Raw genomic sequence first — 25,420 nt, forward strand, 5'->3', positions numbered from 1 at the left:
TTCTGGTGATGAGGCATTCCGCCACATGACTGGCAGTCTGCTCAGGGAACCATCTGACCTGATCCGCCATCTCCTTTTCCCGTAGGGCCTTGAAGACATTCTATGCAGGCCACTGCCTGATGGATTGGTGGTCAAAGGTGTTTTTCCGTAGAAACTTTTCCACAAAGGATAGGTAGTACGGCACGGACCAACTGGATGGCGCGTTCCGTGGCAATGTGACCAGACCCATCCTTCGCAGGAGTGGGGTATGGGCCAGACCTGCGCCATGTACAGCAGCAACGTGAGCGCCTCGCACCTGATGATGAGGTTCTTACCCACAATGGAAAGAGATCGCTGCCCCCACATGTTCAGCTTATAGTGTATCCTGGCTACTCGCTCCTATTCCCAATTGAAGTGTGGAATTTAATTGAGTGATTTATGCAAGTTTGTGGTTTTATTGGGGCATTTGGGCCATGTGGAAACCCATCTTGGTCAAAGAGGCATTTTATGGTAGGCCCAGAATAGAGTGTGAAACTTTTCTGCTGCTCGGGCTGCCCATTGTTTTGGATTGATTACAACAGAGTGACAAATATAGACAGGAAGGATATATACAAGATAACCAAAAGGGAAAGGAATAGGACATGTAAGAATTCGTATAATGGGGCCTGCTGCTAAACAGCAACAGCCAAGATCACATGATCAATATTTTCAATTTTGGACGGTTTCAGGTGTAAAGCTGTGAATCTATTTCTGGTTTTGTAAAAACAAACTGAGTAGAAAGCTACATTCATTAGTTGCAATTTCCATAATTTCCAAAAGGTGCCCGCATGGTTAAGTATTAATTATATTCCTTTTTATTTACTACCATACATCTTGCTGCAACTGACTGAATTGGGAAGGTACCCTTTTGACTTTCATTGATGCTGTTTCGTGATTGCTCAGCAAAGAGCTTTTCTTCCCCTTCCCACATGTCGTGTGACATTTGAGTTTTCTACGCAGCTGCATTAGATAGAAAGTGAGGGAACTAGTTGGGGCAACCCCAAAGCTGGAACTCTCGAGTAACTCTTGGGTAAGGAAACAGCCACATAGAGAGAAAAGGAAACTGGATTTATGTAATGCCTTTCACAGCCTCAGCACACAACAAAGCACTTTACAATGGGTGGTTGATGGTCGGCACAGACTCGGTGGGCCGAAGGGCCTGTTTCAGTGCTGTATCTCTAAAACAACCAATGAAGTACTTTTGAAGTGTAGAATCTTCTGTAATTTAGGACACACGGCAGCCGATTTGCACACAGCAAGCTCCCACAAATAGCAATGTGATGACCAGATAATCTGGTTTGGTGGTACATACAAACATACATTTTAGGAGCAGGAGTAGGCCATTCGGCCCCTCGAGCCTGCTCTGCCATTTGATAAGATCATAGCTGATCTGAATGTGGCCTCAACTCCACTTTCCTGTCTGCTCCCCCATAACACTTGACTCCTTTGTCTATCAAGAATCTATCTAACTCAGCCTTGAATATATTCAATGACCCAGCCTGTACTGCTGTCTGCGAAAGCAGGTTCTGCAGACTCACGACCCTCATAAAAAGATTTCTCCTCATCTCCATCTTAAATGGGAGACCTCTTATTTTTAAAATGTGTCCTCCAGTTCTAGTCTTGCCCAATAAGTGGAAGCATCCTCCCAGCATCCATTCTGTCAAGACCCCTCAGGATTTTTGGGTCAGGAACTCTGAGCAGGGTTCTGATGAAAGGTCACAGACCTGAAATGCTAACTCTGCTTCTCTCGCCACAGATGCTGCCTGACCTGCTGAGTATTTCCAGCATTTCTTGCTTTTTTCCCCTACTTTTATTTTCTATTCCCATTGCACTAAACAACATTCCATTTGCCTTCCTAATCACTTGCTGTGCCTGCAACACTAACCTTTTGTGATTCATGCACCAGGACACCCAGGTCCCTCTGTATTGCAGAGTTCTGCAGTCTCTTGCTATTTAAATAATCTGCTTTTCTACTCTTCCTACAAAGTGGACAAGTTCACATTTTCCTGCATTATACTTCATCTGCCAAATTTCTGCCCTCTCACTTAACCTATCTATATTTCTTTGTGGATTCTTTATGTCCTCTTGTTAACTTCCTATCTGTCTGTGTCATCTGCAAATTTGGCTACCATACATTCGGTCCCTTCACCCAAGTCATTGATCTAAATTGTAAATAGTTGAGGCCCCAGCACTGATCCCTGTGGCACTCCACTAGTCAGATCCTGCCAAACTGAAAATGACCCATTTATCCCTATTCTTTCTGTGAGCTAACCAATCCTCTATCCATGCTGATATGTTAACCCCTACACCATGAACTCTTATTTTGTGTAGTAACCTTTGATGTGGCGCCTTATCGAATGTCTTTTGGAAATCCAAGTGCATCACATCTACAGGTTCCCCTTGATCCATGTTGCTTGTTACTTCAGCGAACACTCATAAATTAGTCAAACCTGATTCCCCTTTCACAAAACCATGTTGACTCTGCCTGATCGCATTATGATTTTCTAAATTGTCCTGCTATAACTTCCTTAATAATGGATTCTAGCATTTTCTTTATGACAGATGTTAGGCTAATTGGCCTATAGTTTCCTGCTTTGTGTCTCCTTTCTTGAATAGAAGTGTTACATTAGCTATTGTCCAATCAGCTAGGACCTTTCCAGAATCTAGGGAATTTTGGAAGGTGACAACTAATGCATCTACTATCTCTGCAGCCACTTCTTTTAAACACTAGGATGCAGGCCATCAGGACCTGAGGACTTGTCAATCTTTAGCTCTAATAGTTTTCCCAGTAGCTTTCCCCTAGTGATTTGTGATTGTTTTAAGTTCTTCCCTCCCTTTTACCTCTTGTTTTTCAAGTATCTTTGGGATGTTTTTTGTGTCTTCCACATTGAAGACTGACTCAAAACACCTGTTCAACGCTTTCGCTATTTCCTTGTTTCCCATTAATTCCCCAGACACACACACTAGAGAACCAACACTCACTCGAGTTACTCTTTTCCTTTTTAAGTGCTGCTGGAAACTCGTACTATCTGTTTTTATATTTCTAGCTAGCTTTTTCTAATTTAGTTGCTATTTTAGTCATTCTTTGCTGGTTTTAAAAATCTGTCCAAGCTTCTGATCTACCACTAATCTTTGCAGAATTGTACGCTTTTTCTTTCAACTTGATATGGGTTATGGATAAATATTGGCCAGGCCACAAGGACAACTCCCTTGCTCTTTGAAATAGTACCGGGGATCTTTTACATCCATCTGAGAGGCTTCAGTTTAATGTCTCATCTGAAAGATGGCACTCCCTGAGTAAGTGTTTACTTAGTGAATCAGCTTTGATTTTGAGCTTGAGTGTCTGGAGTGGGACTTGACCTCATAGCCTTCTGACATAGAGGTAAGAGAGTCATGACGGATGCCATAACCACTGCTCGAGATCTCTGCTTTGCTAAGGGTGCCAATGACTGCCAATGAAGACTATCATTTTAAACTACTGACCTGAGTATGATGAGCAAGGCTTACTCTGTTGCATTAGTAACCTGAGAATCAGCCTTGTAAGCAAAGGACTATAGTTAATGTTTGTTTGGGTATCCACAGTAAATCAATTGACAAGTGTGAAACATAGTCCCTTGTTTGCTCACACTGTAGCTTACGGTCTCTGGCCATACAAAATCTCTGTGCTATTAGTTCGCTGATCTCAATTAACAGGCGGCTGGGAAAGCAGTTGGGCTGCAGTGAAGGGCATGGTACATGTAGGTGTAGCACAATGGATTTATGGTATAGAATTACTGAGGGTCTTACCTTGTGAGTTTGTGGGCGAGGTTGTCTCAATGGTGTTGCATTATAGTGGGTTTCTGGTACTGAATTTCTGAGGGTGTTGTTGTGTGATGGGTTCATGGGATGGAATACCTGAGGGTGTTGCCATGGTTCATGGAATAGAACGTCGGTTGTTGACGTGTGGTGCGTTTATGGAAAGGAATTTTTTTTTATTCGCTCGATGTGGGCGTCGCTGGCTAGGCTAACATTTATTGCCCAACCCTAATTGCCCTTGAGAAGGTGGTGCTGAGCTGCCTTCTTGAACCGCTGCAGTCCTTGGGATGTAGGTGCACCCACAGTGCTGTTAAGGAGGGAGTTCCAGGATTTTGATCCAGCGACAGTGAAGGAATGGCGATATAATTCCAAGTCAGGGTGGTGTTTGGCTTGGAGGTGATCTTGCAGGTGGTGGTGCTGAGGATGCATTGAAAGTCTACACTGTACTTTATACAGTTAGCTTAAACCTCTTGTGAGTGTAGCACTGTTTGAGTTTAAATGTCGCTGTGTAGATAAAATCTGAGATTCATTTTCTATAAATACATGAATTTTAATAGACTAACAGCTCGACAAATGTTTAATTGTATTGTAGCTGTCAGCCCCTTCGTGGGCTGTATTGTCATTTATAAGAGCACCTTCTTTGTTCATGCAAACTAGAGTCTGTATCAAAATGACTTTATCTGCGCTCTTGGTGCAGGTGGAGGGTGGTGGTGAGCATATCACAGTGGTGGGTGTGGATGCGCATTTCACAAGGGTGGACTGAGAAATAGATACACGCATGTTACATTAAATATAAAGAGCTCCTGACTTGGAGGCAGCATAGGAGGATCAACTGGCGGTATCAGGAGCTGCTGCGATAAATGAGTTTACAACAGTTATCCCTCACAGTGAGTTTCTGATCTTGGTCAGGTTGGCAGGTGGAGGAAAGGCACTTCTCTGAAGGCGGGAAACAGAAAGCTATATGGAATACAGCCCCTCCCTTAGTTGCTTTTACACATCAAACTTTGGAGCCGCATTGTCCAACATTCTGGAATCACTCAGCAATAGTAATGGCATACGGCAAAGGGAAGCTCATTTGGAGAAGGGGAAGTAATAACGGCTGTATCACTTTCTCTCTCTGCTTTGTGAACTGCATTCCGGGTGAGAGGAACTTCTGAAGTTTGCTAATTGACAATATTGCAATAGTAATTTTAGGATGTTGCAAGAATAGTTTGTAGCTTTGGGACACAGCGTGGTAATGCTGCTCCATTGCATGGCCTCATGTTTGTGTGTTTTTTTTTGTGCAGTGAACTTCCAGCATTAACTGCCAAGAGGTGGTGTGGGGGCCAGCTGCTTTCTGCTCCTGTGGCAAGAGTAGTAGAATCTGATCGTCGCAGGCCACTCTTGCGCACTCAGTTCCAGGGTGGTATTGACCAAGACCTGCCGAATGTCATTTGCCTGCTGTCATGGCCAGAGAGTAGTGTGGGGGCTGTGGTATACAAAAGAGGAAAGAAGATAACTGGAAATATGTTTACATTTCTTACTAATAGGGAAGGAGGGTTAAAAAGGGAAATGCTGGTGATAGTCTGAGCAAGAGCCAGGTACTGTACTGTTGTAACTTGCAGTCCCCTAGAGTTGTTTAAAGGAGGAATTCCCATGCATATTGCATTTCTGTTTCTCCAGTCCCTTCTGATAAGCTAAAAATATAACCTTCAAAAGGAAATTGGATAAGTGGAAAGATTTGCTGGACTATGGGGAGTGGAACTAATTGGATAGCTCTTTCAAAGAGCAGGCGCAGGCACCGATGGACCAGATGGTCTCCTCCTGTGCTGTGTGCATTAAAAGTGTAAAGGCGTAAGGTTATAGGATTTGGTTGCACTTGTGCAGTTCTCCTGAAGTGGCAGACGATGAATTTTCATGTGCGTTTCTAATCATGTGTCGTGGTGGAGGCGGACGAAGGAGGAGGAGAGTAGGTCATTGTTGAGGCTCTAATGTTTTCTCACAGGATGGAAATGCAAATAACTAGTCAAGTCTCTCCGAGTTGCTCTTGTAGAAACCTAGCTGTGTGTGGGCTGTCTGTCTAATTCTTCTCTGAGAGAATGATGTGACGATTGAACTGTGCCTGTATTAATGGCCCCCTTAAGGCTAGTTCCATTAATTTGAAAGCTGAAACATCCATGAGAAAATTAATATTGAAGGCATTTCACCTTTGGGAAAGAGACCACATTTTCAAAGACAGTTCCTGATGATCTGTGCCGCATCAGTAGCCTCTTAAGCTGTTTAATACTTCATTCAAGCACATTATCTCGACTGACAATTCAGTGAAGTACTGAAGAAGCGCAACAGTATCGGAGGTGCCATCTGTAGGATTACATATTAAACTGAAGCTGTGCTCTTCCAGCTCAGCTGGATATGAGAGATCTATGATGCTATTGATAAAGAAACGGAAGAGTTCTTCTGCCTAGTGTCCTAAACAGCATTGCACACCACTAAGTAACAAACATTGTAGTTTTACTTACTGATTCAGGAGGAAAATATCGCTATTAGTAACTAACAATTAGCTTCATAAGTATTTCTATAAACTTAATAAAAGGTCTTGAAGTTAAAATACTCATTTAAATCATGGCAAGTACATATTCATTTCAGTAACCATTAACTTGACTCTTAACCACACCACTAATAGACTATCTGGTCATTTATTGCCTTGCTGTTTGTGGAGCTTTACGTATGCATATTAGCAGTCACATTTCCCTGACAACAGAGACTACACTTAAAAGGTATTGAATTGGCTGTAAAGTGTTTTGGGATGTCCTGAGGACATGGAAGGCACTAAATAAATGCTCTTTTTTGCCCTATTTACTTTTTTCTCCGCTTTGTTAAACTATTAGAAAAATTAAATGCTCTAAAAAAAATAAAATAAAATAAAGTTGCTGGCAAATTAATCACTTCTCCCTTTAATATCATGTTTCCTAGCATTCCCAACTTCGGCATCTTCTCATGACATGCAGCATACTGCAGCCAAGATGGATAAGCTGTCTGCTACTGGTAGTTTTCGACCAGTGCTGTTGCTAGGAGGGACAAGAGTAGCAGGAATGACATTGCTCTGGCTTCCTCTGGATCTGTCACTTCACTGTGTAACATCAATGTGCCACTAAAGGTTTCCATATTTGAGAAGTGTGTATATTGAGTTCAAGTCACCTGACGATCTGATTGAGCTGTGCAGTCCACTTCACCTTTTTTAGTGGTCTGCTTTAGTAGGAAATGTATGACCCAGAGCTCAGCTGTTCTGATTTGATTATTCAGTGTGAATCATCTGGCTGTTGGTCACGTGATTGCTCTGAACCAATCCTTACAGCTCTTCTCTAGTCAGTCTCCCCGTGACTATTTGCCCCTTTTCCTGCCTAAAACCAGACTTGCTTCTTGGTTAAGCTTGTGCCCTGCTCATTGGTCTCTCCAGGTGGCACATCTACAGGTTCCATCTAGACCAGGATTTCTAAAGCTTAATTCAACCCTCCCCTCATTGACAAGACCACTTGCTTTCCAAGCCTCAGTATGAGACCTTTGGCCTTTCTGAGACAGTACTTTTCATCTGGTGACAGCTCAGACTTTGGGTAGTAGCTGGCGTCAAAGATCCTGGCCAAGTATAGGTCTGAAAACATGCCCTGCTTCCTGCCCGCTCAAAGGACCACCCAATATTCTCTAAGTTTCTTTTGGATTCTATAAGAAACTACTTATTAAACCACATACGTTGTGTTGAAAGAAACGTAAGAATAGGAGTAGGTCATTCAGTGTCTCTATCTTGTTTCACCATTCAATTTGATCAAGGCTGATCTGTGCCTGCCTAGGATCCATATTCCTCAATACCCTTGTGTGAAAAAGTGCTTCCTGATTTCACTTCTGAGCAGCCTAGCTCTAACTTTTAAGGTTGTGCCCTCGTTCTGGATTCTGGACTTCTGTAGCAGAGGAAAGATCTTTACTGTGTAAAGAAGGAGATGGTGGCGTAGTGGTAATGTCACTGGACTAAATCCAGAGGCCCAGGCTAATCCCCCAGGGACATGGTTTCAAATCCCACCATGGCACTTGGTGGAATTTAAATTCAATTAGTTAATAAAAACCTGGAATTGAAAACTAATCTAAATAATGGTACCATGGAGCTATCATTGATTGTCATAAAGACGCGTCTGGTTTACTTCATGTCCTTTAGGGAAGGAAATCTGCCATCCTTACCTGTTCTGGCCTGCATGGGACTCCAGACCCACAGCAATGTGATTGACTCTTAATTGCCCTCTGAAATGGCCTAGCAAGCCACTCAGTTCAAGGGCAGTTAGGGATGGGCAACAAATGCCGTCCTGCCAGTGATGCCCACATCGTACAGAAAGAATTAAAAAATGTATGTAATGACAATTCATGCAGTGATGAAGTCATGACGCCCCCACACACAATCATTTTGAGATAGATCAGTGCGACTTGCGAGGACCACCTCTGTCACCTGCCTTAGCTCTCCATGTTTGGACTCCGACTATTCCAGTCCTGTCTCTACTTTCAGACTAGGTAAGACAACATTCTTTAGTTCTCAGCCATCCTGCCAAATCTTGAGTTAGATCCTTTGCCCGCATTTCTCCCCCCACCCCGCCCCACGTCCCCTCCACTGCCGCTCCCGACCCAAGCCCCCGCAGTCAGTCGAATCTAGCTCTGCCAGTGAATTCATGCATAATCACTGGTGTGAAATCCTGGTTTATTTAATTCACACTACCCGGGCAAAATATTATATCCTGTTGCACTTTCAGCAGAATGTGTTGTCTTTATTCATTTTGCCCAAAGAAAAAAAAATCTGGAATCTAAATTTGGTTGCTAGGTAATAAAGAAACTCTCATCTGACTTGCGATCAAATTAGTGCAAAAGCCACTGACAACAATAGCAGTTGTGTCTTTGTTATAGTTTAAAATAGCTAAGGTTCAGGCGTGAGGCTCCTGTTAGTAAATTGCAGGCGTCACTGCATGAATCAGGGAAGGTTGTTGATTGGGAAGTTAGTTGAGATAGAAGTGCTTTAGTATACATGTGAATTGATTTATATACTTTGATGTTTAGAACTAAAATAATGCGTGTTTAACTGCTTGTTAGCGCTCACTGGCATCTTCATAATGTATGTCATTTGTGAATGATTAACAGTAATGTCTTCAAAAGGATTAAACTGTATAAGACACCATGTTTTGTCAGCCAGTGTAAAAATCATGCTTGTCACTTTTTTTTAACCTTGTTGCAGCCTATTTTCCATTTTCTGATGCCAAGTACACAGGAGATGTTTGATTTCAAAAACGTCTCATTTCGCTCTGACTTGCCCTCGAGTTTCGGGGGGTCAGGATGTTAGACACTGTAGTGACGTTAGAGTTGCAAGAGCACAATGGTGCCAAAGCCTGAATGCTACAAAATCCTTGGCAGGATGCTCGCAATCCAGCCTTTGGCAGAGTCACAGACCATTAGCCTGACACACACAGCCATCTGTGTGATGTCGCAAGAGCTCATCCACCAAGGTCTGGGCCACTTCTACAGATGCCTCCTGCTGTACTGATGAGCTATAGTGATAGCTGTTTGCAGCAAAAGATTTTTTCCCTAAAATGGTCTAATTTTTTTTTTTAAACCTAGCAAATGAATTTTCAGCTCATAGTGCACAGTAGTTGGAAAGTAATGTACTGCAGGAGCTTTTGAGTAGTGGATATTGTGTAGATAAACAGAATGTATGCATATAGCCATGTCAGCCATGGCTCAATTGGTAGTCGAGTCAGAAACGTTGTGGGTTCAAATCCCACTCCAGAAACTTGAGCACAAAAACCGTGGCTGACACTTCATGGCAGTACTGAGACAGAGTTGCACTGTTGGAGTCTCTGTCTTTAACTCAAGGCCCTGTCTTCCCCCGTCAGGTAGAAGTAAAATATCCAATGGCATTATTTTGAAGAAGAGCTGTGGAGTTATTCCCAGTGAACTGGCCAATATATATCCCTCGACCAACATCACAAAAACCCATCAGTGATATCTGGCTATGCCTACTCAAGAAACACATCACCCCTGTATCCGCACCGGCTTTCCGAAAGAGCAATTCACTTAGTGCCATTCCCCCACTTTCTCCCTGGAACCCTGCACGTTCTTCCTTTTCATATTACTGTCTAATTCCCTTTTGAATGCTTCAATTGAGCTTGCTTCCGCCACACTCTCAAGCAGCGCATTCCAGACCTTAACCACTTGCTGCGTGAAAAGGTTTTCCCTCATGTCACTTTTGTTCCTCTTACCCATTACTTAAAATCTGAGCCCTCTCATTCTTGATCCTTTCACCAGCTGATTTGTATTTGATTCATGGAGGGTTGTTGGCCAGGTTAGCAGGACAACTCTTTTTTGTTTTGTGTAGGGGCATGGGATTTTTAATGGCCACCTTATCAGGTAGCTGGGGTCTTGGTCGAACATCTCAACTGAAAGAATGCATCTCTGACAGTGCAGTGCTCCCTCAGTACAGGACTGAAGTGTTATCCTACATGATGTGCCCAAGGTTAGTGATGGGCTGCCACTGAGTGATTTTTGTCAGCTGAAACATATTGATATGCAAGAGCCTTTAGGTTGTAATATCTTCCTGTGAAAATAATGAAACTGGGAAAACCGGATTGGAGCGCACACACAGCAAAACAGGGACTGATTAAACTCGAAAATAATAAATCACAGCTTGGTCAGAGTGAGTTTATCGTGCAATGCCTTCATGGTGTACTTTATACTCTGCTTGATGTATGATGGTTACTGTATATTCAAGAGTGGCTAGTGGTTGACCCTAATGGCCGGCTGCACTGTGTGGTAATTATAGATGAGAAAGTTGCTGTGGTTACACACTATGTTGATGTCTGTCTGGTGATTGTATCTGCTGAAACTTCTGAATGGGTGTTCCTTCAGTATGGTCCATGAGCTACATAAAGGCGATGATATTGATTGTAGGCTAGAAACTGGAAACAGATTTTGGACAATTGTTGATTCAATCCTGGTGAGTTGTGATTTTTCTTTGCTAGAATTGATCCATTGCTATAGTACCAATATGTAGAAAGAGTAGGGAAAATTTTGGAAATGGGTAAAAAACGATTTGCTGTAACTGAACGCTCCTTTAGAAAGATATGCTGACAATGTCAGATGACGTAGAGTGGAAGGAGGCTCGTTGGCATGGACCAGTTGAATGGGTTGTTTCGGTGCTCTACATTCATTGTAATTTTGTGGTTGATCTCCATCCCTTTCTCTTGCTATATTCTTCAAATCTCCCTTTTCTTTAGAAACAGATGCTTGTCTCTTCAACCACTTGTCTGCTTCTACTCTAGGGTGCATTACTGGTCTGTGGTTGGCAGAAAGCTCAGTAGCTCATTTGTGCTGCCATCCAGGGAGAAGTCGAGGAGATAATGTCTTTTAAAACTCTGCAGGCCATCTAATGGAATTATACCACTTCTGAATACACCCAATAATACACAGTACTGGAAGCAAAGCTGAGGCTGTTCATCATTCTAGTGCTTTTCATGTTATATTCTCTAAAGTGAATTAGATTTGAATCCGGCCTGTTGAACTGAATTTTTTTTCTCTCTGGTACAAGTTTACGGTACCCAATGTGTTTGGGGTATGTTCCTCAAATCCCCATGGGCTTGCATTGAATCAGCAATAAGAACAGTTGGTGATAGTGATGGAAATATGATGCTCACTGGACACTGCATATCCACCCATGTTTTGTTGCTTGGCCAATGAGCCCAAGCCAATGATTTAACGAGTTTGACCATCATTGTTAAAGTTTCAAAGTCTGGCCTCATTGGTCATCTTTTAACATTCCTTTTTGTTTTGGACACAAAATGAATATTCTTGTTGGGTAGGCAATGCAAGGATGCCTCTCTGCTAACCCATGCTACATGTCATAGGCTTGCAAGTGCAGGTTCCAGACTCGAACCTTAAATAAAGTGCTGTGGTGTCATGGGATTTTTGTATTTGTTGACTTGCTCGGTTATTTCTATTGCTGTCCATAAATAAACGTTACCTACAATAACAGTGTTTTCATAAGGGTAGTTAAACTGCACTCCATGGGAATGTGTATTTGTTAAATTTAATGTTTTGCAGTCAATCCTGTATGTTTACAAGATGAACAGAAATGAGGGAGGCCATTTGAGCCATCTAGACTCTTGCAGGAAGAAAAGGTCCTCTTCACCCTGTTGCCCTCTCCATCTCCAATCACTCACCTAACTGCATCTTGAATGAATCTTGATATTTCCATCTTCACTACCCTTCCTTGGGTGGTGCTTTTAGTTCTAGATTGACCATTTCCAGTTTTGGCTTATTACTCCATGTTTTCCTTGAAATATATTTAATTTATTTGTGATATCTTGCTTAGTTTGAATTCTACTTATGTTTGTCAAAATGGTTGTCGATCCAGCTATATCAATGCCTGTGTTTCGAAGTAACTATTCAGTGCCCTTAATGCAAACCATTTTATGTTCGGGGTTGTTTGACTTAATTGACTTAAGCGATGTGGCTTCATTATATTGCCTAGTGACAATCACAATGTGCCTCAATGAATAATGTTTCGGTGCCGTCAATATATTTACTTAAATAGGTCTCCTAACATTGCCTCAGTGATACCTTCTGCATTTCTCCTCTTGAACTCTATTTATTGAATATGGAGGGGGTAGAATTTGCCCTCATGCTAGAGTTTCAGATGCAGTATAAATGAGAAATCATTTGCTGAAAATCACGATGCATATTTAACAAACCTCTACTTCTGAAAAGAAGGCAGCAATTCTGAGTTGCTCACAAAAGCCTTGTCTTAAAGAAACTACAATCATTGAGACTTCATTCATTTCATAATTGGTTCTTGAGGAATCATTTTGTTGCCTTTGATAACTCCTTAAATTTATTCCTCGTGGACCCTCCATAATGTTGGCAGTGCTACGATTTTGGAATCCAAGCTCCAACCAACTAAACTATCAAACAGGCTTTTTTTTATAGCATTATAGTGCAGATTTTTGTTTTAAGAAGTTGTTTTAATAATAAGAATGACTTGCATTTATATAGCACCTTTCATGACCTCGGCATGTCGCATAGCACTTAAGAGCCAATTATGTGATTTTGAAGTGTAGTCGCTGTTGTAATGTGGGACGTGAGGCAGCTAATTTGTTTGTGGGACCTACCTTACTGTGCGCAATGTGATGATGACTAGATAATTTTTTTTTTTAGTGCTGTTGGTTGAGAGGTAAATATTGACCAGGACACCAGGGGTCACTCTCCTGCTTCTCTTCGAAATAGTGCCAGAGGATCTTTTACATCCACCTAAGGGGGCAGATGGGTCCTTGGTTTAACGTCTCATTGGAGGTGAGAACTCTGACAATGCAGCACTCCATCAGTACTGCACTGGAGCATTAGCCTTGATCTTTCTACCCATCTGGTTCACTAATGTCTTTTAGGGAAAGAAATCTGCTGACTTGCCTGGTCTGGCCTACATGTGACTCCAGACCCACAGCTGTATCTAACCGCTACAAAGTCAATAAAAAGGAATGAAACCGGACGGACCACCTGGCATCGACCTAGGCACTGGAAACGACAACGGCAAACCCAGCCCTGTCGACCCTGCAAAGTCCTCCTTACTAACATCTGGGGACTTGTGCCAAAGTTGGGAGAGCTGTCCCACAGACTAGTCAAGCAACAGCCTGACATAATCATACTCACGGAATCGTACCTAACAGACAATGTCCCAGACACTGCCTTCACCACCCCCAGGTATGTCCTGTCCCACCGACAGGACAGACCCAGCAGAGCGGGTGGCACAGTGGTATACAGTAGGGAGGGAGTTGCCCTGGGAGTCCTCAACATTGACTCTGGGCCCCATGAAGTCTCATGGCATCAGGTCAAACATGGACAAGGTAACCTTTTGCTGATGACCACCTACTGCCCTCCCTCAGCTGATGTCAGTACTCCTCCATGTTGAAAAACACTTGGAGGAAGAACTGAGGGTGGCAAGGGCACAGAATGTACTCTGGGGGACTTCAATGTCCATCACCAAGAGTGGCTTGGTAGCACCACTACTGATCGAGCTGGCCAAGTCCTAAAGGACATATCTGCTAGACTGGGTATGCGGCAGGTGGTGAGGGAACCAACAAGAGGGGAAAACATACTTGACCTCATCCCCTTGCTACAGATCTAGCAATGCAAAACTGGGCATCTATGAGGTGCTGTGGGCCATCAGCAGCAGCAGAATTGTACTCCACCATAATCTGTAACCTCATGGCCCGGCATATCCCCCACTCTACCATTACCGTTACCATCAAGTCAGGAGACCAACCCTGGTTCAATGAAGAGTGCAGGAGAGCATGCCAGGAGCAGCACCAGGCATACCTCAAAATGAGGTGTCAACCCGGTGAAGCTACAACACAGGACTATCTGCGCGCCAAACTGCGTAGGCAGCATGTGATAGACAGAGCCAAGCGATCCCATAACCAATGGATTAGATCTAAGCTCTGCAGTCCTGCCACATCCAGTCGTGAATGGTGGTGGACAATTAAACAACTAACTGGAGGAAACAAAAACGAGAAATGCTGGAATCACTCCAGGTCTGGCAGCATCTGTGGAAAGAGAAGCAGAGTTAACGTTTCGGGTCAGTGACCCTTCTTCGGAACTGGGAGGAGTTGGCTCCACAAATATCCCCATCCTCAATAATGGGGGAGCCCAGCACATCCGTGTGAAAGATAAGGCTGAAGCATTTGCAACAATCTTCAGCCAGAAGTGCCGAGTTGATGATCCATCTTGGCCTCCTCCTGAAGTCCCCAGCATCACAGATGCCAGACTTCAGCCAATTCGACTCACTCCGCATTATATCAAGAAACGACTGAAGGCACTGGATATTGCAAAAGCTATGGGCCCTGACAATATTCTGGCAATAGTACTGAAGACCTGTGCTCCGGAACTTGCCGCGCCCCTAGCCAAGCTGTCCCAGTACAGCTACAACACTGGCATCTACCCTGCAATGTGGAAAATTGCCCAGGTATGTGCTGTACATTAAAAGCAGGACAAGTCCAACCCGGCCAATTACTGCCCCATTAGCCTACTCTCAATCATTAGTAAGGTGATGGAAGGTATCATCAACACTGCCATCAAACGGCACTTGCTTAGCAATAACCTGCTCAGTGATGCTCCGTTTGGGTTCTGCCAGGGCCACTCAGCTCCTGACCTCATTACAGCCTTGGTTCAAACATGGACAAAAGAGCCAAACTCAAGAGGTGAGGTGAGAGTGACTGCCCTTGACATCAAGGGAGCATTTGACCGAGTATGGCATCAAGGAGCCCTAGCAAAACTGAAGTCAGTGCGAATCGGGGAAAACCCTCTGCTGGTTCGAGTCATACCTAGCGCAAAGGAAGATGGTTGTGGTTGTTGGAGATCAATCATCTGAGCTCCAGGACATCACTGCAGGAGTTCCTCAGGGTAGTGTCCTAGGCCCAACCATCTTCAGCTGCTTCATCAATGACCTTCCTTCAATCATAAGGTCAGAAGTGGGGATGTTCGCTGATGATTGCACAATGTTCAGCACCATTCATGACTCCTCAGATACTGAAGCAGTCTGTGTAGAAATGCAGCAAGACTTGGACAATATCTAGGCTTGGGCTGGTAGGTGGCAAGTAACATTTGTGCCACACAAGTGCCAGGTAATGACCATCTCCAACAAGAGAGAATCTAACCATCTCCCCCTGACATTCAGTGGCATTACCATTGCTGAATCCCCCACTATGAACATCCTAGGGGCTACCATTGACCAGAAACTTAACTGGAGTAGCCATATAAATACCATGGCTACGAGAGCAGGTCAGAGGCTAGGAATCCTGCGGCGAGTAACTCACCTTCTGACTCCCCAAAGCCCATCCACCATCTACAAGGCACAAGTCAGGAGTGTGATGGAATACTCTTCACTTGCCTGGATGGGTGCAGCTCCAACAACACTCAAGAAGCTCGACACCATCCAGGACAAAGCAGCCCGCTTGATTGGTACCCCATCGACAAACATTCACTCCCTCCACCACCGACGCACAGTGGCAGCAGTGTGTACCATGTACAAGATGCATTGCAGCAACGCACCAAGGCCCCTTAGACAGCACCTTCCAAACCCGCGACCTCTACCAACTAGAAGGACAAGGGCAGCAAATGCATGGGAACACCACCACCTGCAAGTTTCCCTCTAAGTCACACACCATCCTGATTTGGAACTATATTGCCGTTCCTTCACTGTCGCTGGCTCAAAATCTTGGAACTCCCTAACAGCACTGTGGGAGTACCTACCCCACATGGACTGCAGCTTTTCAAGAAGGCAGCTCACCACCACCTTCTCAAGGGCAATTGGGGATGGACAATAAATGCTGGCCTGGCCAGCGATGCTCACATCCCATGAATGAATTAAAAAAAAAAAATCCTGGAGTGAGACTTGAACCCACAGCCTTCTGTCTCAGAAGCAAGATTGCTACCAACTGAACCACAATTGGCACTGATGGATAAGGCTACACAAAATCTTTACCTATAAGTATTCCAGTGATTAATTGGTTCTGTTTTGAAAAGCTCCTCCATGACAGATGCTTTGATGGCATTCATTTCCTTTTGTTTCAATCCTCCGTTTCTGGTTTGGGCTTAATTTCTAATTTTCTTTTCTTTACATTGCTGCACGATATGTGGGAATAGTAACATAGTGGTAATGTAACTGGACTAATAATCTGGAGGCCCAGACAAATGCTGCATAAACATGAGTTCAAATCCCACCACAGCAGCTCGGGAAATTTAAATTTAATTAATAAATCTGGAATAAAAAGTTGCTCTCAGTAATGACCATGAAACTACCGGATTGTCATAAACACCCATCTTGTTCACTAATGTCCTTCAGAGAAGGAAATCTTCCATCCTTACCCGGTCTGGCATACATGTGACTACAGACCCACAGCAATGTGGTTGACTCTTAACTCTGAAATGGCCGAGCAAGCCACTCAGTTGTATCAAACTGCTACAAAAATCAAATAAGAATACAAATGGCTGGACCAACTGGAATTGATCAAGGCACCAGAAATAACAAAAGCACGCCCTGTCCAGTCCACCCTACCAAGTCCTCCTCACTAACGTGGGGAGTTGTGCGAAAATTGAGAGAGCAGTCCCTTAGACGTGCCAAGCAACAGCTTGACAGTCATACTCATTGAGTCATTACCTTGCAGCCAATGTCCCAGATTTCTCCATCACCATCCCTGGGTATGAGCGACAGGACAGATCCACCATAGGTGACGACACAGTGGTATACGGTCAGAAGTGGCCCTGGGAGTCCTCAATCTTGACTCTGGACTATGAAGTCTCATGGCATCAGGTCAAACATGGGCAAGGAAAGTTCCTGTTGATTACCACCTACTGTGCTTTCTCAACTGATGAATCAGTACTCCTCCATGTTGAACACCATTTGGAAGAAGGGTAACAAGGGCATAGAATGTAATCTGGATGGGGGACTTGAATGCCCATCACCATGAGTGGCTTGGTTGCACCACTACTTACCAAGCTGGCCAAGTCCTGAGGGAAACATGGGCCTGTGGCAGGCGGCGAGAGAACAGACGAGGGGAAAAACCTACTTGACCTCGACTTCACCAGTCTACTTGTTGCTGATGCATCTGTTCATGACAATATTGGTAGCAGTGACCTTGTGGAGATGATGTCCCGTCTTCACACTGAGGACACCCTCCAAATTGTTTGGCACTACCACTGTGCTAAATGGGATAGATTCAGAACAGATCTAGCAGCTAAAATCGGGCATCCATGTGGTGCTGTGACGCGTTAGCAGCTGCAGAATTTTATTTAACTGCAATCTGTAATGTTATGGGCCAGCATATCCCTCATTCTACCATTGCCAGCAAACCAGAGGACCAACCCTAGTTCAATGAGAAGTGTAGGAGAGCATGCCAGTAGCAGCACCAGGCATACCTAAAAATGAGATGTCAGCCTGATGAAGCTACAACACAGGACTAAAGACACGCTAAACAGCGGAAGCAGCATGCTATAGACAGAGCTAAGCAATCCCACAACCAACGGATTGGATCAAAGCTCTGCAGTCCTGCCACATCCAGTTGTGAATGGTGGTGGACAATTAAACAACTAACCGGAAGAGGAGGCTCCAAAACATCCCCCATTTTCGATTGGGGGAGTCCAGCATGCCAGTGCAAAAGACAAGGCTGAAGCATTTGCAACCATCTTCAACCAGAAGTGCCGAGTGGATGATTCATCTCAGCCTCATCTTGTCCCCAGCATCACAGATGCCAGTCTTCAGACAATCCAATTCACTCCACATATATCTAGAAATTGCTTAAGGCACTGGATACAGTAAAGGCTATGGGCCCTGACAATATCCTGGCTGTAGTATTGAAGACGTGCTCTAGAACTAGCTATGCCTCTAGGCTAAGCTATTCCGGTACAAATCCAACCCGGCCAATTACCGTCCCATCACTTTACTCTCAATCAGCAGTAAAGTAATGGAAGGTGTCTATCATCAACAGGGCTATCAAGCGGCACTTACTCAGCAACAACCTGCTCTCCGATGCTCAGTTTGGGTTCTGCCCACTCGCCTCCAGACCTCATTGCAGCATTTATCCAAACTAAAGCCTGGCTCGGGTATAAAATTAAAGCCCGACCCGACCTCAGCCCAGCCCAGCCCGAGCCCTTTAATTTTTTTTCGCACCCGACCTGACATGAATCTCCTTCATCTGTTCCAGCAACAGGCTATTCCTGCAACTGGAGTTGTGGGGAATCATGGGTAAGTCTGATCCCTTGACTTCCTTGGAGCTGTGCCCAGCCCGACCGGAGCCTGAATGCTGGATTCGGAATTTTGACCCGAACCGAACCCAACGCGTGTAGTCGGGTCTAGTCCGATTTGGGTCGGGTAGCCAGGATTTAATCCAAAAACAAAGAGCTGAATTCCAGAGGTGAGGTGAGAGTAACTGCCCTTTACGTCAAGACAGCATTGAGTGTGTTATCAAGGGGTCCTAGCAAAATTGAAGTCAGTGGGAATCGGGGGAAACGCTCCACTGGTTGAAGTCATACCTAGCAGAAAGGAAGATGGGTGTGGTTGTTAGAGGCCAATCATCTTGGCCCCAGGACATCGTTCCTCAGAGTAGTATCCTAGCCCAACCATTTTCACCTTCATCAATGACCTTCCCTCCATCAAAGGTCAAAAGTGGGGATATTTGCTGCTGATTGCACATTCAGGCTTAGGCTGATGAGTGACAAGTAACATTTGTGTCAACGCAAGTGCCAGGTAATGACCATCTCCAACAAGAGAGAATCTGAGCATCTCCCCTTGATGTTCAACGGCATTGCCATCTCTGAATCTCTCAGCATCAACATCCTGGGGGTTAGCATTGACCAGAAACTTAACTGGACCAGCCACGTAAATACTATGGCAACAAGAGCACATCAGAGTAGCTCACCTTCTGACTTCCCAAAGCCTGTCCACCATCTACAAGGCACAAGTCAAGAGTTTGATGGAATACTCTCCACTTGATTGAATGAATGTAGCTCCAACAATACTCAAGAAGCTTGACACCACCCAGCCCGCATGATTGGCATTCCTTTCACCACCTTAAACATTCACTTCAACCATCACCGGCACACTGGCAGCAGTGTGTACCATCCAGAAGATGCACTGCAGCCAAGACTTCTTCGACAAAACCTTCCAAACCCGTTTACCTCTACCATCTCGAAGGACAAAGACAGACGCATGTGAATGCCACCACTTGCAAGTTTCCCTCCAAGCCGCTCCATTCGGATTTGGAACTATATCACCGTTCCTTCACTGTTGCTGTGTCAAAATCTTGAAACCCCCTCCCTTACAGTACTGTATCTACACCACATAGATTGCAGCGGTTCAAGAAGGCAGCTCACCACCACCTTCTGAAGGGCAGTTAGGGATGGGCAATAAATTCTGGCCTTGCCAGTGACACTCACAGGCCATGAACGAATAAAAAAAAATTACCCATCGTTGAGGCTTAGATTAAGATCTTGCTGTTTGGGAATTATGGAGACTAATTTGCATCTTAGTGTATAGCACACTAGTGCACTGCATCAATGGACCACATAATGACAGCACGCTTCTTGTAATAATAAAAGCAAACCAGTTGAATGGGCTCTGTAATGCGATTTTTAAAACTGTTTTCTGGAATCATTTCCCTGGCTGATAAAGACAGTCAGTTTTTTTGCAATGAGTGCGGTTGAAAGAGACCAATTAGATTGCCCTACAGAGAGCCAGAATGGACTCGATAGGACGAATGGCTGCCTTTTGTGCCTTAATGACTCTGAGTGCACATGGTGGGTATAAAGTTTCTTGTAGTTTACTGCTGCAGTTAGATGCAGAATTAAAGTTCCTGTCACATTGCCCATTAAGCAATACAGCTTACAGACTTGAACTACAACTACCTTGTCTCAACAGTGTACCCTCACCCAGCTTAGAAGAAATCATGATATGCCACTAATGTGATATTTCCCATTCCCCTACCACCCTCTGTGTCTGAGAAAAACTGAAGTGACAATTCAAGTCCCAATTATCAACTATTTTGAATTGTCTATTTGCATCAAATAGAAATTGGGCTGAGCTGACTCAGGCGCAATTAATCTTGGAGCTTTGTAGATGTCAGGAGTCAGCACACAGGCTAGATTCCTGATGAGATCTGAGAGACAAAAGGACACTTGCCAGACGTCACCCAATTTTTTTTGTGTTATGTCCCTCACATGTTGGAGCAGTTGCACATTATTACCTTGCAGTGAAATGACTTGTGTAAGGGAATGCAGCAACTATTTTTGCACAGGACAATGACTGGTTCATCTGTTTTTGGTAGTGTTGACTGAGGACCCCACCACAGGAGCTCCCTCCTTTTTCAGACAATGCTGTGGAATTTTCAAAGTCTACCTAAAATAAACATCCTAGCCCAGGGGCAGTGAGGTGTGTGGGTGTCCCTATTTAACATCTTGGCAGTGCAGCATTCCCCCAGCATTACACTGGAGTATAGGTTAAGGTGATCAAATCCTGATTTGAGGCTAGAATCTAGGACCACCTCACTCTGCACTACCAACTAAGTCAAGTTGACATGCATGCAGTCTTGATGGGAACAAAATAGCCTCTCTTATCCTGGAGTTGGGCAATGGTTTACACTCTATTTTCACATTGATTTCCTCTTTCTAGCACTGGCAGTTTTCTACCTGATCTGCCTTTTTGTGTAGTTCATTTGTATGCAGAGGTGTGCTTGGTTTGTGGTGTGTCTAAATAAGTTTTTCATTTCATTTTCTTTCAGGTAAAAATCTCTACACGAATGAGTATGTAGCAATCAAACTGGTAAGTACATTTCTTTTTCTAATCAACATTTTGCGATGCATTTTACTGTGGAAGGCAGGCATTGATAGTCTGTGGATTTGAATTAATTTGTATGTTGCTGTTAAACAAATGAATTCAAATTAGCATAAGCCCTCATGGGGTTTTTGTTTTGTGATCTCACTAATGCATCTTGTCAAAAAGCAAACTTGTGCATTTTAAAGTGTTCCCTGTGCAATGAAATGCCCTAAAGATGTTTGCCAACAGTACATAAAGGTTAGAATCTGTGTATTTTAGCTTACCTGCTGTTTGTGTTTGGCCTTGTTTTGTGACAATCTGTACCATTTTGCTTTGATAGCCGAAAGCAAACATAATGAAATTAGCAGCCTGGTGACGGGGCTCACTAACCTGCATTTGCTTTTCTTCGCTTGTGTGCGAGATCAGACTGCTAAGGAGCACTATGCATCTACCCTGGTAAACTAGAAAAGTGCAGTGGTTATTGATATACTTTCATCTTTTGAAACTATTTCTCATTGGGAGTTGATGTTTAAGTGGGAGAGTGGTGGAATGGAGGTTAGGGTAACTAATTTTTTAAAAGAAGTACAAGAAACAGAGAAGCCATTGTTACGAGGGTTTCCATTTTCTGTTAAAACTTGAGGATCTACATGTAAAACTGAAGAGGCTGAACTTTATGGTTGTATTTAAAAGTTACTGGAAGGTTTGGACTGAATGAACAAGTTTTTAGTGGAAGGCACCTGTTTGCAAGGAACCCAGCAGGGGGATTGTGTTATAACCTGAAGGGACAGATGTCATAGAGTCGTACAGCATAGAATCAGGCCCTTCGGCCCACCATGTCCATGCCGACCATAATGCCTATCTATACTAATCCCACCTGCCTGCATTAATTCCATATCCCTCTATGCCTTGTTCATTCAAATACCTGTCCAGATGCCTCTTAAATGTTGCTACTGTTCCTGCCTCCACCACCACCTCAGGCAGCTCATTCCAGATACCCACTTCTTTGTAAACAACTTTCCCTAATCAATAGTGCAACTCCCCCTCCTCTCTTACCTCCACCTCTGTCACGCCGGAAGGATCGGTACCCCGGAACATTGAGCTGCCAGTCCTGCCCGTCCCTCAACCACGTTTTCGTAATAGCTGTATCACAATCCCATGTAATGATCCATGCTCTGAGTTCATCTGCCTTACCTGTAAGGCTTGCATTAAAGTAAATGCAGTTTAGCCGATCAGACCTTCCACGCTCACTGTCCTGCCCCTGCCTAGCCTGCCTACTGGACTTGCTTGCTTTAACCTCTACATTTGCCTCAACTATCTCATTGGAGAGACTACTACTTTGGGTCCCGCCCCGCTGCAAGACTAGTTTAAACCCTCCCGAGTAGAACTAGTAAATCTCTCCGCAAGGGTATTGGTCCCCTTCCAGTTGAGATGCAACCCATCCTTCTTGTACAGGTCACCTCTGCACCAGAAGAGATCCCAATGATCCAAGTAGTTGAAGCCCTCCCGCCTACACCAGCTCTTCAGCCATGCATTCATTTGCCTTATCCTCCTATTCCTACCCTCACTAGCACGTTTACAAGGGTATGACAGACCACAATTTATAGATGTCACAGGATTGCTGCTGAACAGTTTTAGTTTCATTTTGAACTGTTAAAAAGCCATGGGTGTTTGGTCTGAAAAAAAACAGAAAGGAGGAGTTGCTTTGTGCCTGCCAGGAGAAGACAGCTGATATCTCTTTCTTTGAAGAATCCCTGCATTTTTAAAGAATTCCTGCATCAGGTTGTACTGCTGCCTCCTGTATTTGAAGAAATCATGCATGTTTGCAGAAACCATATATCTTTGAATTGAAAGTGTGAGAATTGAAGCCTCTGGTGCTGCACCTCTGATGTAAAATCTATGTGAAGCCTTCTGTAGCTGCATCTGTTGAAAGCCTACACAGACTGATCTTCAACATCACCTGGAAGGGACTGTTCTGGGAAGATCCTAGTGGCAGCTGCCTATTTGCCTTTGGGGCACCTCAGCAAAACCAAGCACATTTTCAGTACCTCCTTTTCAGTATGTGTTTTTTTTATTCCTTCTATTTTCTCTTTTCCTAATTAACTGGTTTTGTTTGTATGTGTGTGCCTGAGGGTTAGGATAAAAATAAGGGGCTTTAATATTTCCATTTGTGTTATGTTTTACTTCATTATTGGTTAAGACTTTTGTTGTTTAATAAAGAAACCTGGTTGGTGTCCTTTATTCTGGGGGGAAAATAGAGTATCTGATTGTTTCGGTAAGTGGGAAAATTTAAATATATGTTGTGACCTGTGGAGAAGTGGGATTAAATTAAAGTGCACTCCTCCCGCCTCCGTTGTAACACCGTGATTGGGAAGTTTTCAAGCAGTAAAAGGAATAAACAAGTGACCGCAGCAGGGAGTTGCCCTTCAGATCCTGTCATTCATAATAAATGACTTGAGCATCAAAAGGAAGATGTTCAATTGCACGTGATAAAACTGGAGGCATAGTAAATATTGAGGACCAATGTGACATGATTTTGGAAACAATTCCAACTTTAAGGAACCTAGGAAAGTTAATAGCAAATGCAGTTCAATGTTAAATAATTAGTACTGGCAAGGAAGGAACCAACATCATGAAATAGTCTTGCAGCATCCTGAATAAAAAAACGATCGGGTTGGGTGGCTGTCGTTGTGGGAAATGTTAAAAAAAAAAAAAAAATTAATTAAGCCTTCAACCTGTAGTGTTTTATTAAAGAAAGGAAATGAGGTTCTGATTTGTATTAGCAGAAGCACTGGATACAAAGCAGAGGTGATATTGTTGCTTTATTGGGCTTCGTTATATCCTCATTTGGTGTATTCTGTGCAGAATACTTGAAGGATTTTATAGCCCTTGGAAGGTGAAGAATTGGGCAAGCAGGATGATGCCAGGTTTTAGGGGTGCTAGTTAAAAGGAAAAGAGTTGATTTAATATTATAAAAGAGATTTTGAGGTAACCTTGTGAGTGTTAATGTTAACAAAGTTGATCCATGTGCAAGATCATAATCCATCTTATTTGAAAGGAGATTTCATTGTCTTGCCCCTGGGTGATACAATCGTATGATTTTATATTGGGAACTAAAGGTAAACTCCTGTTTGTAACGGGTCTGGGATCTATTTAAGGGAGAAACCAGAAATACTGAACCTGAGGGATTATAGTCATAGTCATTACAGCTCAGAAGGAGGTAATTCGGCCATCGAGTCCATGCCAGCTCTCTGTAGAGCAATTCAGTCAGTGCCATTCCCCCGCTCTGTCTCTGTAGCCCTGCAAGTTTATTTCCCTCAAGTGCCATTCAATTTCCCTTTGAAATCATTCATCGTCTCCACTTCCACCACCCTCTCAGGCAGTGAGTTCTAGGTCATTACCACTCGCTGCATAAAAAAAAAAATTCTTCCTCACATCCCCCCACATCTCTTACCCAAAATCTTAAATCTGTGTCCCCTAGTCCTGTACGATCAGCTAATGGGAGCAGCTTTTCTTTGTCCACCTTGTCGACTTCTTTCTTCTTTGGCCTCCTTGTCTTAAGAGACATTGGGTCAGTGGTTTGTGGAGCAGCGCCTGTAGTCTCTGTAAAGGCCAATTCTAGAGTGACAGACTCCTCCACAGGCGCTGCAGATAAAATTGGTTGTCGGGGCTGTTACACAGTTGGCCCTCTCCTTGCACTTCTGTCTTTTTTTCCTGCCAACTGCTAAGTCTCTTCAATGCGCCACTCTTTAGCCCCGCCTTTATGGCTGTCCGCCAGCTCTGGTGATCACTGGCAACTGACTCCCACGACTTGTAGTCAATGTCACAGGACTTCATGTCGCGTTTGCAGATGTCTTTAAAGCGGACACATGGACAGCCGGTGGGTCTGATACAAGTGACCAGCTCACTGTACAGTGCGTCCTTGGGGATCCTGCCATCTTCCATGCGGCTCACGTGGCCAAGCCATCTCAAGCGCTGCTGGCTCAGTAGGGTGTATATGCTGGGGATGTTGACTGCCTTGAGGACTTCTGCATTGGAGATACGGTCTTGCCACCTGATGCCAAGGATTCTTAGGAGGCAGCGAAAATGGAATGAGTTGAGACGTTGCTCTTGGCTGACCTATGTTGTCCAGGCCTCGCTGCCGTAGAGCAAGGTACTGAGGACACAGGCTTGAAACACTCGGACTTTTGTGTTCTGTGTCAGTGCGCCATTTTCCCACACTCTTGGCCAGTCTGGACATAGCGGACGTCTTTC

The 25,420-nt window shown here is 43.9% G+C and overlaps 1 protein-coding gene across 7 annotated transcripts in view; it reads left to right on the forward strand.

The window, feature by feature from the left end:
* The window catches only part of LOC137350622 (casein kinase I-like), a 180,403-nt gene that overhangs the window by 53,082 nt on the left and 101,901 nt on the right, over positions 1–25,420 (forward strand). For all 7 annotated transcript variants that reach the window (XM_068015371.1, XM_068015373.1, XM_068015376.1 and 4 more), the window contains one exon: positions 21,135–21,175. In XM_068015371.1, coding sequence (XP_067871472.1) covers positions 21,135–21,175 — 41 coding nt within the window. The remainder of the gene's footprint in view (positions 1–21,134; positions 21,176–25,420) is intronic.

This window comes from Heterodontus francisci, chromosome 35, assembly GCF_036365525.1.
Source record: "Heterodontus francisci isolate sHetFra1 chromosome 35, sHetFra1.hap1, whole genome shotgun sequence".
Lineage (NCBI taxonomy): Eukaryota > Metazoa > Chordata > Chondrichthyes > Heterodontiformes > Heterodontidae > Heterodontus > Heterodontus francisci.